A 13,956-nucleotide genomic window follows, 5' to 3' on the forward strand; every position below is an offset into this window, starting at 1 on the left:
TCCTGCCTGAACCTGATTCTGTGGAATCTGCTCTAGATGTACCTGCTTTGGCAAGATGGGTTGGACTAGATGATCTTCAGAGGTCCCTTCCAACCCCTACGATTCTGTGGTTCAAACAGGATAGTCAGGTACTCTGTTAGGAAAGTTCTTCTCATCTCTGTATTTGGAGAGCTAGTTTTAAGCTAGTTTTATTTAGTAAGAGACTTAATTCCTTGACTCATTTGCAATTTCTCTGATATTGTTAGTTTTTTAAAGGGTTTTCTGTTTTTTTCTATATGAAGGTGCACATACAGGAAATCTGGTTTTAGTATCCATAATTTGCCTGTGCTGAAGATCTCTCCAAGTCGCTCTCATCAAATTTCAGGCAAAGCATACGTAGGCTGTTAAGGCTTTTAACACCCCTGTTCATGACATGTAAAGCAAGATCGTTTGACCTCTGGGTCTTAAGGCCAAACATTAAGATACTTCTCAATCCTGAGTATCATGTGTTTCCAGAGTTGCAGTAATCCTAGTAAACGGTTCAACTCTTGGCTGTGCCTACTTTTCTTGTCTGGCTGTGAGGGACTCTGGTGGTCCCTGGCAGTATAGTTTGGAGAAGTGACCGTGGCACACATGAAGAAGATTTTGTTCCATCGGTTTCAGAAGATGGAGACCGGTCAGCCTGCTTTTGCCTTGCCTGGTTCCAGGGCCATCGTCTCGAAGAGCAGGTTCATTCCCAGTCCTGCACACTTGCTCTGGAAGGACACTCTGGAAGTACTCTCATTGAGCTGCTGGTCACTGAAGGGGGATAGAGTTAACCGTGCTTTACAGTTGCCTCTTCACCATGGGGCAGCAAGGATGCCAATGTAGTTAAAGGCACGGGAGCCTGAGGCCATGTGGGCAACTGAGGAGAAGTTCATTGCTGGTGTTATCGCCGCCGTCATGTTCTAAGTTTTCTTTACAATTTAAATCTTTGGTGCTGGCAAACGCCAAATCTGATCCTCCTAAAGCACCGCTATGAAGCGTAGCAGCCGAGGCAGCCGTCGTGGTGTTACGGCACTGAGCTACCGCCACGCGGTGGGCAAGGCCGAGTGTGTGAAATGAAAATTACTCCTGGCTTGGGAGGAGTTGTTTAGGGGAAGAACATAGTGATTGATTTAAAAAATGTTTAATTTACCATGCTCTGTGAGCACAGTGTATAACATAACGTTAATGTAAACATCTGGAAAAATTATATTTCATTCAGAAACTACATTTACATGTTTCATCTTTTGGCAGACGGAGTGCCTACAAAATTTCAAATTAGTGGAAGTGCTTATGGGCAGTAAGCAAGGTAAGTGAAGGAGCATTGGCCAATGTAACTGATCTTCTAGGTGTTTTGTTTTCCCTTTTAAAACAGTCACAGTTAATTTTTTACACTAAACGCCTTCACAAATGAAAGTTCAACATCAAGTTGAAATAATCAGAAGTGGTGTTGGTTCTTTTCCATCTTGTGTGTCCTGTGGGAATATGGTTCCCTTCTCTTTCTACATCATCACGTAAAGGTTTTGTTAGTGGTTTTTGGTGGGTATCGACACTTTGGGACAGAGCCCTGTTTTGGAGAGCTGCCTTTAACTGACATAATTTTCTTAACTGCAGTTATTTAGTAAAGATTAATTGTAAACTTCAGTTGGCTCCCTTCCTTCTCTCCTCTTTCCCCCTGACACTACCCCCACACGAGAGCAAATTTGATTCCTGAGATAGTCCAATGAGTATGTGTGTATGCATTATGAAGTACAGAAATACACAGTCCTAGCATTGCTCAAGAGGTTTGTGATCCTGCAGGAGCTAAGCTGATGTTCTCCAAGTTCACATGCCTTTGTGCTTCATTATTTGTAAGCCTGCATGGAGAGATAAATAAAGCCACTGAAGTAGTCTGATGATGCCCTGGCCACACCCAAGTAAATATCTTTGTAGTTCACATACAGGCCTGACAGTTTGCTTTCTTTGTGACCATTATCAGTAAGTTTTTTTATAAGGTTATTGTAGCCTCATGAATGTCTTTCCTTGGTTGATTTCTGATGCTGTGTTTTAAAGCATCCATTTACAACCTCACTTTAGCTGGAAGTTGTCTCAATTGTTTTAATATTTTAATAAAGTACAGAAGTTGTTTATTACTGTAGTTGTCAGGGAATGTAGTTTTAAAGTCTTCTGTCAAACAGTTAGCTTGTTACCAAAGTACTGCTTGTCGTTTGAGTGGCCTCATGCTGTTGCTGCCTTTTCTTAAAAGGAGGGTGGTGTTTAAGAACTGTGAACAAAATCAGACTGTTCAAAGCACCTGAGTGTTTTTTCTGTTGAATAATGAGTAGTTCAGGTCTGTGTGGTCCTTTATGGCAGTATTTGTTGTATGCAAGGTTGTGAATTTTCCCTAATACTTTTTGCATTGTTTTTGTTTAATTGAGCCTGATAATAACTTATGAGTGCTTTCAAACATGATTAATGTTCTTGCTGTCTCTAGTTCAACGCATGGTCTTGGACAGTCAGGAACTGATTCTTAACAGACTCAAGGACATAAGAAAGGTAAGTCTGAAGAAGAAACATGATCCTTTTTTATAGCACTTAGGGAGTCCCTTTTCTTACAGAAAATATAAGTAATCAGTTGCTCCCCCCAGCTGGCTCGTCTCTTCAGAAACTAAATGCTTGGACTGAAGTATGTTTCTGTTTGTGATATTCTCTAGGTGTAGAGAACTTCATTGCCAAGTTCATAGCTATTTAGGGTTCTGTTTCATGATAGCTTTTTGCCAAATGTCACATCATTTATTTTTCTTTATTTTGGTAGAATTCAATACGTCAAATGAATCAAACAAGATTTTACATTGTGGAAAACAGTAAATCCATTGTACGAGTAAATTTATTTGTTGGTGGCCTTCCACCTCAGCTTTCCTCTGAAGAATACACAAATATTCTCAAGGATGAATTAGCTATCAAAAGTAAGTAAACAGGTGCATTTTGAGATATATTCACTTGTACAGAATAAAATGTAGTACCATCTATTGCTCCAGGTTTTCTGACCTTATTTGAAAAATCAGTCTGCCTTGTACTCTCACAGGGGGCCTTTTTATTCTTTTTAATGTGTTCATGGTTGCATGAGAGATGTGAGAGCTCATTATTCACAGAGTTATTACATTACTTGAGTTATATGTGACTGTACCATTTATTTTATTTTTTTTTAGTGAAAAAGCATCACTTCTTAGAAGTGAATCATACATACCTTACACCATTCAAACTGTGGTGGTGCAGGTTAATGCCCTGTGCATGAATGTTGCTCGCTTTTATTAACCTCTGACATTTTTTGCATGGGCTGCCCTCCATGTTGTTCACGAGCTCTGTGCCTGGTCATGGAGAAGTATGAGCAGTGTGTGCACACTTATATAGACAAGCACTCTGTGAAAATAATTTATTTTTCTTTTTTCAAAGAAATGTAATTGATTTTTCATTATACTCTTTCAACCATTGTGTTCTGTAAACAGGAATGCATCATGCTTTTTGTTTCAGGAAACGAAGCATTTTTCCCAATCTTTTATATAACTTCAAGAGGAATTAAACTTTAAATGCTAGAAAGAACTCATAGTCACCTTTTATGAAAATCAGTTTAGCTTTTCTAACTTGCAAAGTAAACTTAGGAAAGGGAAAGTGTTAGCTGGAGGTTCTCCTTATATTTGTATAACTTTTAATATTTATTTATATTATAATTATGTAACTTTTAAAATATTTTAAATATTTGCTCTAAATGTACCCGAGGTTTTATGTGTTTATATTTCTACCCTTTGCAGCAAATGTAGTATCTGTGAGTCATGTTTATCAAGCACAAGGTAAGCATTAAGATTTTTAGTCTTGCAAACAATGTCTATTTTCAGAGCTACAGCCTAATACTAGAGGCTCTAAGCTCAGAGTATGTTAGTCTTACTGCATAAGCAAAAAGCCCTTCATATAGAACGTAACACACTGTATTTATGAAGAGTAGTGGATTAGTGTTACTTGATTAAAAAAATAAAAAGATTGGCTTCATGCCTCATGTATCAGAAAGTGGTGATATTTCATCATAATTACGAGTTTTGAAGTTGTACCTCAGCTGAATAGTCTTAACACCACTGCTCTCTCTTTATTTTGACTTCCAAAATACTAAAATTTGGTGCTACTTTTGAACTTGATGGGATTGTTTCACAGTCACTGTTTCCTAGCACAGTATTAAGTGGGGGTTCAGTGGCTGGAGGTCTGAAGAAAATCAGTACACTTGTCTCTGCATTCATCTTTTGAGCTGTTGGTTTGCTTTTGCTGTATGTATTTTATTTCAGCAAGGTCAGAGATGCATGAAGCTTCTGAGAGCCGGAGCAGCAGTGGCTCTGTGCAGCTTTGGTGCAGTGGTGCACTGTAGTACAGCTTTAGTCATGTGGAGATCTGTGCTTGAAAGTGTTGAATTTATCTTTTTTACATTTAGGTGTCCATATCTGAGATGTTTCCCGTCCTTTGGCAGACTTAACTTTCCCATGACCACTAAATGAATCTTTCTGTAACATGGTTTTGAAGACTGATGCGTGCTTCCTTTGTGTATTTACTGTCTCTACGTGGCTAGTTAATACTGACTTTTCATAAGGAAAACCATAAAGCTTTCAGATGTGCCTTCTCCTTTTCGTATTTGGTGAATAGTTGTTTTTGTGAGATACTCTTCTCATGTCACAGCTTCACTTAACCAAGTTTACCTGCATGGGTTTTTTAGATGTTTCTGCTTGTATGTGATCTTCTTTGTTCTTTGTGTTTTTTCACTTTCTGAATATTTTTATGCTTCTGATAACTTCCTGACTCCCACTTTTGGCTGCAACCAGGTTGTTATCAATTACATCTCATATGCTGTCCGTTGTGCGCTTCCATCTTGTCCTGCCCTGTTTTCCTCCTCACAAAGTAACTTACTTCTAACTAACTTGTCAGTATTTTATTTTCTTCTCTTTTTCCCTTTTGTCTTCCCTTCTTCCCCAACTTCCCCATACAGGACCTAAGCGGAGATAAAGATCTTAAGTTGATTCTCAAACCAAATCTTTGCTTGTAATCATTCTTACTGAGATATTGTCAATGAATGTAACTGCTGGATTTCTAATAATGAGATACAAAATGAAACCTGATAGCTTTGTCACTTTTACATGAGGAGAACAGCCTCTTAGTTATGATAAAGTGTATGGAAACAGGCCATACTTCTGAAGCCCAAAGGAAGTCTTTAAATATGCATCAGTTCAGTGCTGTAGTTCTTATTGTCCTCAAACTGCTTTGCTTTAACAAAAATTGGAGGGGTATGAAGGAAGGCCTAATAAACAGAACAGCCCAATTCATTGATAACCAACAACCATAAATGTCACAGAGTAACTTTTACTGAATAATATCCTAAGTAAACTGAGTAAACTTCTGTTGTGATACTGTTTTGCTAATAATAATAGAAAATACAAACAATAGTTCTGATGCCTTTTTACAGGTGCTGTTGTACTTGAAATTTCATGCTTTTCTGAAGCTGAAAGAATATATATGCTAGTTAAAGATACAACTGTCAATGACAAGCCTCTGAATGCCATTGTGATTCCTGAAGTTATGGTAAGAGATGAGTTTGATTTTTAAATGTCTTTAAAGGAAAACAACTCCCTTAAGACTTTTTCTGATGAAAGTAAACAAAAAAGCATTTCATTCAAAGGAGCCATACAGTGAGTTTCTGTAAGTAGTGTGATGAAAAAAAAAAAATACTTGAGAGCCTGTACTTCATGTCTATGATGTACCCCTGTGAGTTAAGTCACTTGTCCTGTTACTGTTAAGTTGTCAGGAATAACTGTACAACCATACAACTGTATAACTATACAACTATAAAGGGGAGAAAATAAAGGGTTTTTTTCAGTTTTATCTCTTTCAGTGATCAAAAAGTTAGGTGGGCTTTTAGTTTTAGCTGGCATGCCTTAAAATGCTTATAACAACTTTATTTTGGAGACTAAATGTGTTTCCTTGCTAACCATGAGTTAAAGTACTACTGCTAATCTTCACATTTACAGTATCTTCATTCCCCCATTCTGTAGCAGAGGGCATTTGACCATTCTTAAATGCTGCATTGTGGTTTTCAGAGGAAAATAGTCTTTTGAAAGACGGAGTGCAAGAGTCTTTCCACAGATTCAGGCTTGATTCAGATTTATTAATTTTTATGGTTACAAATCACTTTCCTGTGAATCATTTGTTTTAATATTAGGTTTCATGTGAAGAAAGCGGATTCAGGGTGAAAAAAGGGAAATGGTTCACTGAGCAAAGTGATTTTTAACCATGATGACGTAGGTTCTGTCCCAAAGAGAGGACGGAAGCCATAGTTGTTTTCTGCTGAGCTGTTGTGTATCTTGCAGTTACTTGTCTTTCTGGAGTTGCACTGTGGCAAGTGAAGAGTCTTGGTTTGACTTCTTAGAACTTAACAGAAGCTTGAAAACTTAGAAAAATATACATAAATAGTGGGAACTCTGGAATAACTTTACATGGGAGGGTCTCAAGGTCAGTTGCCATAGTTGCATAGTCACATGCGTACTTTTACCATTTAAAGAGTGCTATGCGTGCCAGAGTTTTCTGAACACAAAATTACTTTTTTACATGAGTGGATACTAGTGGCAGTGCTTATTTCAAACTGGCAAGATTAAAAACTCTCCCCACTCCAAAAAAATTGAGAGCCCTGTTCTTGTGCATGCATAGGCATTATGTTTTGTGAGATTCATAGAAACCAAGGTCCTTGCCCATCCAAACTAGGTTTCCGAATTTCTGTTATCAGAAACAGAAGGCAGCATGAAGATGGGACTGCTTTTCAATGCTTGTTTTCTGTAGTTTTTAGGCAAATGGATTATGAGCCTAGATTTGGTGCACAGTGCATGAAGTTAAACACACTCTGTTGATTATGTTTGTCTGGTTTTCTGACACTAGGTATGTTTGAAGTGAATTTCTTGATGCAAGGAAAATGAGGATAATGCTATCTGTTCTGTGATGTAAGATATTTTTTAGAAACTCCAGTTCAGGGGACTGCTGGGGATGAATTTCTAATATGTTGGAAGGAGAGAGGGGCTGTACATGTGCACATACATTTTGTTTCCATTTCAGCATGTATTGTTTATATTGGGTCATCTCACTGAAATGAACCAAGAGTTAATCTAAATAATATTTCAAGTGTTGTTCATATGTGCTTTGGGCACCCAGCTTATGCTGTGCACTAATTACCCTGGGTAAACTAATCAGTGACTGTTGACCCTGCTTGGGGTAACGATGACTAGGGCTAGGTGACCTCCTAAGGTACCTTCCAACCTAGATTATCCTTTTATCCTATGATACTGTTAGCCTTTGTTTATACTTTATATATGAGCATTTAAATACAGCACCAGGAAATGCTTTCACAGGAACTGAGCACAGTATTAAGTTTACACTGTTTGACAGTCCCCTTGTGGGTGAAATACAAAGAAATTGGGAACGAAGGGCTAATATGTAGTCTCAAAAGAAGAATGGGTGATAAAACAAAGGCCACAGTGTTTCTATTAATAAATTATTTTTCCAAATTACAACTTAAATTAAAAAAAAAAACACAGAAACAAAACAAACCAACCCTTCTTAAAAGTCAGTAAAAGCACAGAAGTAAATTGGTGGTTAGCAGGTTGCTCGTCCTTTGCTTTCCGAAGGTGGGCTTCACTTACTCTGTGTCTGATACACCTCCTAAGGAGGAAGTCTAGTTCTAGTCTGGCATGGTCAGGTCTACCAGAAGCAATTCATCCTCTTACTGTCATTACTGAGAAGTATGAATACAGAATCAGTTTGCACTAACTGCTTATTAGAAAATTAGGAAATTAGTCTGATTAGATGTGTTGATCTGTTCTGCTTCATCATCTGTTTCATGATCTCAGGCCTTTTAAGAATTTAATTAAACACTTTTTCATTTCACAGTATTCAAATAAATGAAAATACTCTCTTAATTGAAGTGTGAAAAACATACAGCCTCTGGCAAAGCTGCTCTGCTGCTGTGCATAAAGACCTGGATGGGCAGTTTGGTATCACTCTTTGGTAGCGTGGGAAGATGAAAGACATTGTGGGCATGAGTCTGAATTGAAAGCTAATTTACCAGAACTCCTTTTGCAGTACTGGCAAACAAGGAAGTCAGCAGAGAGTTGTATGAAGCCAATATCAGCACAAAAGTGACAAGTTTTTGTGGCTTTATCACTAATGACACTTACCAGTGGAGTGTCCTCTGATGGACTGTATTTAGGTTGCTTAAGAGTAGTAGAAAAAGATGTGGGAGTTTCCCAAGTGGATGAAACATTCAGTTTCTTTCACTCGACTAATTCCTCGCACAACTGTGTCCAACTTAAAAGCAAGATATTTTAATGACGCTCTTAGTCAAAACACCATGAAAGGTTACTTTCCACCCCTCCTTCACTGCTGCTGTTCCCCAAAAAGTAAAGAAATGCTCAAGCTCCTGCTGTGTTGACCCAGCTGCTGCTCCAGTTGCGTTGAGACACTGAACACATCATTCCTCATCAGATGCAGTGACTGCTTTCTGGCCAGGGTGAAGAAAGTTTGCACTTGGGGCATTGTTAGTCCTTGCACATGGGAGATGCTGCAGACAGTCTGCTTGCAAATGTTGAATTTTACTTACCACTCAGAGATTTCTGCAGTTCCTGGAGACAGCCCACCACCCTGGAAGATGTGCCATGCTTGTCGTGCTGACAGGCCTGTGGCACAGAACACCTTGTTCTGCTTCCTTGTGCGATGTGACTACACAGTACACTCAAAGAAAGAGGATTAGCGTGGTTAGTAAATGTCTTGCCCCAGCCTGAAGTCGCACTGTGCTAATCCTGACAAATTAAGCAATTCACAGTGACTGTGTTTAAATCACACGACCTCCTTCAGCTGTCTCTGAGAAAGGAGCAATAAATTCCTTCCTGAACACCAGCCAGCACAAAACCCCTCTGCAGATTTCACTCCTCAAGCAGAGCACTGAAGCCAGTGCTAAAGGGGAACGGAGTCCTCAGGCTGTGAGTCACACATCCCCTTCTGCCCAGTAACAGACTCATTCGTATGTCTCCACTGGGGCTTTATTAAGGGATTAAAAAAAATTCTGCAGCGTCAGAGTGCTGCCCTTGTGACCATCTGTAATTGTAACAGAGTGTGTGTACTTTTCAGAAAGCAAGCAGCAGCCCTGCTCTGCTGTACAAACTGTTGTGGAGTTTTTAACCCCTCCTGAAAAATAATTGTTTTCTTAGAAGCTGGCTTTTATCTGGGGATTTACTAGTGTTTCTTACTCCTTTAGGTTTAATGAATAGTGATGATAGGAAGCAAGTTAACTGTAATGCTAAGCACTTTCTGGAAGAATACTGTTTATTCTACATAGATGCATTTAGTCCTAAATAGGCATTATTAGGGATTTACATTAGAAGATACTTGAACAAAGGTGGTTTTGAGAGGTAGGACTGCTCAGTTTATGCTGCATACAGATATTCTGTTAACCTCCAGGCATTCCCCATCGCTACTTTTGAGTCTTCGTAGCATTCAGAATAAACATTTTGTTTTGTTTTGTTTTTTACAATATTGACACTTGACAATTAGGAAATTTAGATAGCAGTTTTATGGAAGTTGTAAATACATTTTCAACAATATATGTTTACATGGGTAGGATCTCAAGACAACTTTCCAAAACACAGCTGTGCTTTTGAATGCTTTGGAGCTTACCACGTCACAAAAATCATTGCGATTCCCTGAAGTTCCTTGTGAATTATTTTAGTTATTTGGTTTTAAACCCAGTGTGTAAGAACTTGCCTGTAAAAGCAAGTAATATAGAACATGTGTTCAACATTTTGCTTTTAAATGTCCAAAACCAGTATATTTAGAAACTGATTTCCTGAAGAAAAGGCGATCAAATGTTCTTGTCCACACTCAAGTAAGGTATTTGTTTGACTTGAATGCTGGGTAGGTTTCTTTTCTCTCATTCTTTTTTAATTTTTTTGTTTACCTCAAGCTGCAGAACTGAATATTTTTTCTTTCTATTATCCCCTTACCCCCCTTTTTAAAACCCGACAAATTTCTGGGTGTTGGACCAAGCCTGAGTTTTCAGGTAGCCTGTAGTGTTCAGAATGTTGAAGTGAATGGAGGTGAAAGTTAGGTAGTAAAAAAGCTTTGAAGAGGAAGAGGTGAGAAGTGGTCAGGTGGGAAGGTAGGGCAGAGTAAAGCTGGAACACGGAGTGCAGGAAGGGAACTGTTTGCCCTGTTACCCCAAGGGACATGGCATTTCCTTTTAGAGCTGCTCTGCCTTTCCCTTGTGGGATTTTCAAAGGACCATTCATAATGGGATATGGCAGATGATGGTGCAGGAACTGATGGAGTACTGAGGGCTTTACATCTGAAAAAGCCAGAGCTCTGCTTACTATTTTTATTAAGGTCTGTGATGGCTTGAGGAGAGGAAATCCACTTCACTTGTTGGGATTTGTGGATCCTTGAGCTGTTTACCTTACAATTCAAGAAATCCTTCCTTTTTGTGACAGTGGCATGCATTGTTTCCCTTAGACTTCCTTTGCTGGCTACAAATATGCTTTCTGTGCTTAACAGAAATAAATATATTACCCTTGTTGTGTGTTGGGCATACTTTGAATAATTGCTTCCCCTGTTCCAACAAAGCCTGAATATGGAGGCAACAGGTGTTTTAACCTAACAGACATCGCAGAAAAGCAGGAAGGTGGTTGCTCTGGAGAAAGCTGTGTGGAGAGCTTTGCAGCCTGTATCTCGACAACCTGGTTGTTTTGCCAGCAGTGAAACTTTCCCAGTAAAACTAAATTTTTATGCTCTTCTGGCTCTTTTTTTGGCCAAAATATACCTTGTCTGGCTAGGTTTGTGGTTTGTTTGTTTGTTTGTTTGTTTGTTTTTGAGAAAACACATATTTTCAAATTGAATGTCTCTGGTAGAATCTAAAGGATGAGGAGGGAAGGGGCAAGAGGAGAAGTGTGTGCCTGCTCTACCAACCTTCTTGCCTGGTTAGCGTTCCTTTTCCCGTGTGTTTTCTGTTTGCGCCTGCGAGTCACACTGGATGGCAGAGGGCATTTCTCATGCAGGCTGTGCCTCAGAGGAGAAGGATTTTTATGTGTATGCGAGTATCTTGACACATCTGGCAGAGTGTGACTTGCAGAGGATTAGCATCCAGCTCTTTTAGGAAAGCAAAATTTGGGGAAATCTCTCAAATACTGGGAAGCCCCAAACAATCATTTATTTTTAAGCATTCAGATCGGCTCATGGGTCAATAATGATCTGGGGTATCTCAACATCAGACTTCAATTTGCTTCTGCACAAACTTACTCATTAATTTGTCCCGATTTCTCCATTCTTGTCCTTAGTTCATGCTCTCCAGTGGTTGCTCATAGACAGCAGCTGACAGGCTCTCTGGGCGCTGTCTCCTCCCTCTGTAGCTCTTGGTATCTCTCTGCATGTTTGCATGCTGTGGTCATGCTGCTGCCTCACCACCCCCTCAGTCGTTCTTGTCTGAATTGATTTATATTTAGCACTGTTGTTCTGTTCCCTGAATCTATCCTGTCAGCTGCATGACAAATTGCTGTTCCCTGAGTGCTGTCCAATTCCTTAATACAAATTACCATGATTTAGGGACTGTGGCAAACATTTTTGTTTTGAACCGTGTTTGTTGAAATGTCCAGCAGACTTTTCTGGTGTGTACCTGCCCCACAGCCCTGTGGCAGGATGGATCTAAGGTGTGCTGGCATTTTCTGATCTTTCTATAACTATTAAAAATTGTTTTATGGAATAATTTGTGGGCTGACTGGCTGAAAACCAGTCCCAAGGGGTTGCTTCTCATGTCTGGAAGTTTTCACCTTTGGTGAGGCTGCAGGTACCATTCCTGCACAGTCTGTGGAGTACCCCAGGAAATCACTCCTCTGCCATGTGCAGTGGCTTCCATTAGAGGGGTTTCTGGACAGGCACCAGGCTCCCCTGCCGCATGTCTGTGCTTTGAGAGCCCTTTCAACAGCAGCTTCAGTAGAGGTGAGAGGATCATGAGATACTGGCACCAGATCCTCCTAAGAAAAAATTTTAAATACATATTTTTAAAAGAAGCTTTCAGCTTCTTATTTCATGGGGAGGGGCATGCCAGTGTCTGCCCTGAACACTCTCAGTTTGAAATGTAAATTAACATGTATTCTAAGATGACCACAAAACTTAAGACAAATATTTCAGTTGGTTTGGGGAGAAGTTTTCTCTTTGCAAGGAAAGTGTTTGAATTGTACATGACTCTAAAAGGTACCTTATCCCTCACACTGTTCTTTGGTATAGACTGTTTACTGAAAACGTGTATGAAGTACAACTTGGAGTGCCTCTGTTTTTAACGTTAGGCTCAGCTGTGTAGTTGGAGTATGTTAAGGAGACTTCAGGTACCAGAAAAACAAGATCAGCAGCTAACCTGGCCATTGATTGGGCATTGAATCTTTGTATTTATCAAACCTGGATTTTTTTTTTTTAGGAAGCATCAGGAAATATTTCTGAGATGCAGTAGTAATTTTCCTGCCTAGTCATGGTTTTGCCTAGCCCTTTTTCTTGTCTTCTTTCAGGCTTCCAAGATACCACAGAACTGCTGCCCACTTCTTGTATTTGTGAATCCAAAAAGTGGTGGTCTAAAAGGTCGGGATCTGCTGTACAGTTTTAGAAAGCTGCTAAACCCACATCAGGTCTTTGAACTCACCAATGGTGGCCCACTGCCTGGGTAAGTCATCATATTTTTAACTTTTTTTTTTAAATATATGTTGGTTTTTTTCCTTTTTTTTGAAAGAATGGATCAGATTCATTTGTTATGAAGATCTAAATTGCTTCTGTTCTGTGCATGGAGACCAGAGCAGTGGATCACTCCTTTTGACTGGTTCTCACTGTGAAAACAGATTTATTAAACTTTGAGGTTCTCTAAAGAAAAGAGAATAGAGTAGCTCCTGATGTATATGCTTGTGTCAAGTCTAATAGAGTCCAGTCCTGGGAAAGTCGTATGTACTTTACAATAACACAGATCTCATAATTACTAAAAATAAAAAGATTTTATAATCAAATGGGGATGGAAAGAGAAATGTCACGTTGCCTGATGAGGGCTCGTTTTTGCTTTTATTTCCTCTGATGTTTCATGGGAACTAACAGGAAAGTATAATAAAATTTTCTATCTTGATTCTTGAAACTTGGCCACAATTGCAGAATTAACAGGGCCTGCCTGATCACAGCTGCAACATTTCTAAATACAAGGAACAGAACATAATGTGCTTGTAGGGAGGCAGGAATCGATTACTTGATTTAATCAACACCACTTTGTTACCAGCTTCACAAAACTGAAAGTGATAATTGTAGCCTACTCAGAGTAGCCTCGTTCCTTCAGCACTGCTTTAACAAAGAACTGTGATGACATGCTCTTCAGAGCAAAAGCTTTTGTGGGAGAAATTCAGCTTATGCAGGAAGCAAGAAAAACAAGCTACACAAACTAATAGTTCTATCAGAACTGTATAATTCTGTTGTCTTTCTAATGCAGTTCAAGCTACAACTTCAGTAATTAATTCATTTTGTTTTGGATGTGGAATGCTTCTGTAGCTGTATGGCAAAATGCTTCCACTTGTTCATTGTTCCTTGTGCAGTGGGAAATAAGAATTCCTTTGCAGGATGAAAACCCACAAAGGGTAAAAGTGATAAGTAAAATAGTATTATGAAGAAGAAAATGTACCAAGTAAAAAAAAAAAAAAAGGAGCATTAATCAACATCTCCACTAGGATTTAGAGTTAGAGATTTTCACATTGAAATTATTAATAGTTAGATCTCTGTGTCTTTGGTGAAAAAGGAAGCAATTAGCAATTGAACTCTAGTTGTGAAGAATCTTAGAAGAATCTGGTTTTCACTCTTTTCCAACAGCTTTTTGTTATCTAAAAGTTCCATTCC

General features: G+C 39.0%; 1 protein-coding gene across 1 annotated transcript in view; it reads left to right on the top strand.

Annotated features, from left to right (window-relative positions):
- Nucleotides 1–13,956, top strand: part of DGKQ (diacylglycerol kinase theta) — a gene marked incomplete at its 5' end in the record, with an annotated part of 67,107 nt that overhangs the window by 40,417 nt on the left and 12,734 nt on the right. Inside the window, 6 exons of the mRNA XM_010175680.2 lie at nt 1,258–1,312; nt 2,477–2,538; nt 2,798–2,948; nt 3,792–3,830; nt 5,480–5,595; nt 12,603–12,754. Of these exons, the coding sequence (XP_010173982.1) occupies nt 1,258–1,312; nt 2,477–2,538; nt 2,798–2,948; nt 3,792–3,830; nt 5,480–5,595; nt 12,603–12,754 (575 nt within the window). The remainder of the gene's footprint in view (nt 1–1,257; nt 1,313–2,476; nt 2,539–2,797; nt 2,949–3,791; nt 3,831–5,479; nt 5,596–12,602; nt 12,755–13,956) is intronic.

This window comes from Antrostomus carolinensis, unplaced genomic scaffold (assembly GCF_000700745.2).
Source record: "Antrostomus carolinensis isolate BGI_N321 unplaced genomic scaffold, ASM70074v2 scaffold119, whole genome shotgun sequence".
In the NCBI taxonomy this organism is placed as follows: domain Eukaryota; kingdom Metazoa; phylum Chordata; class Aves; order Caprimulgiformes; family Caprimulgidae; genus Antrostomus; species Antrostomus carolinensis.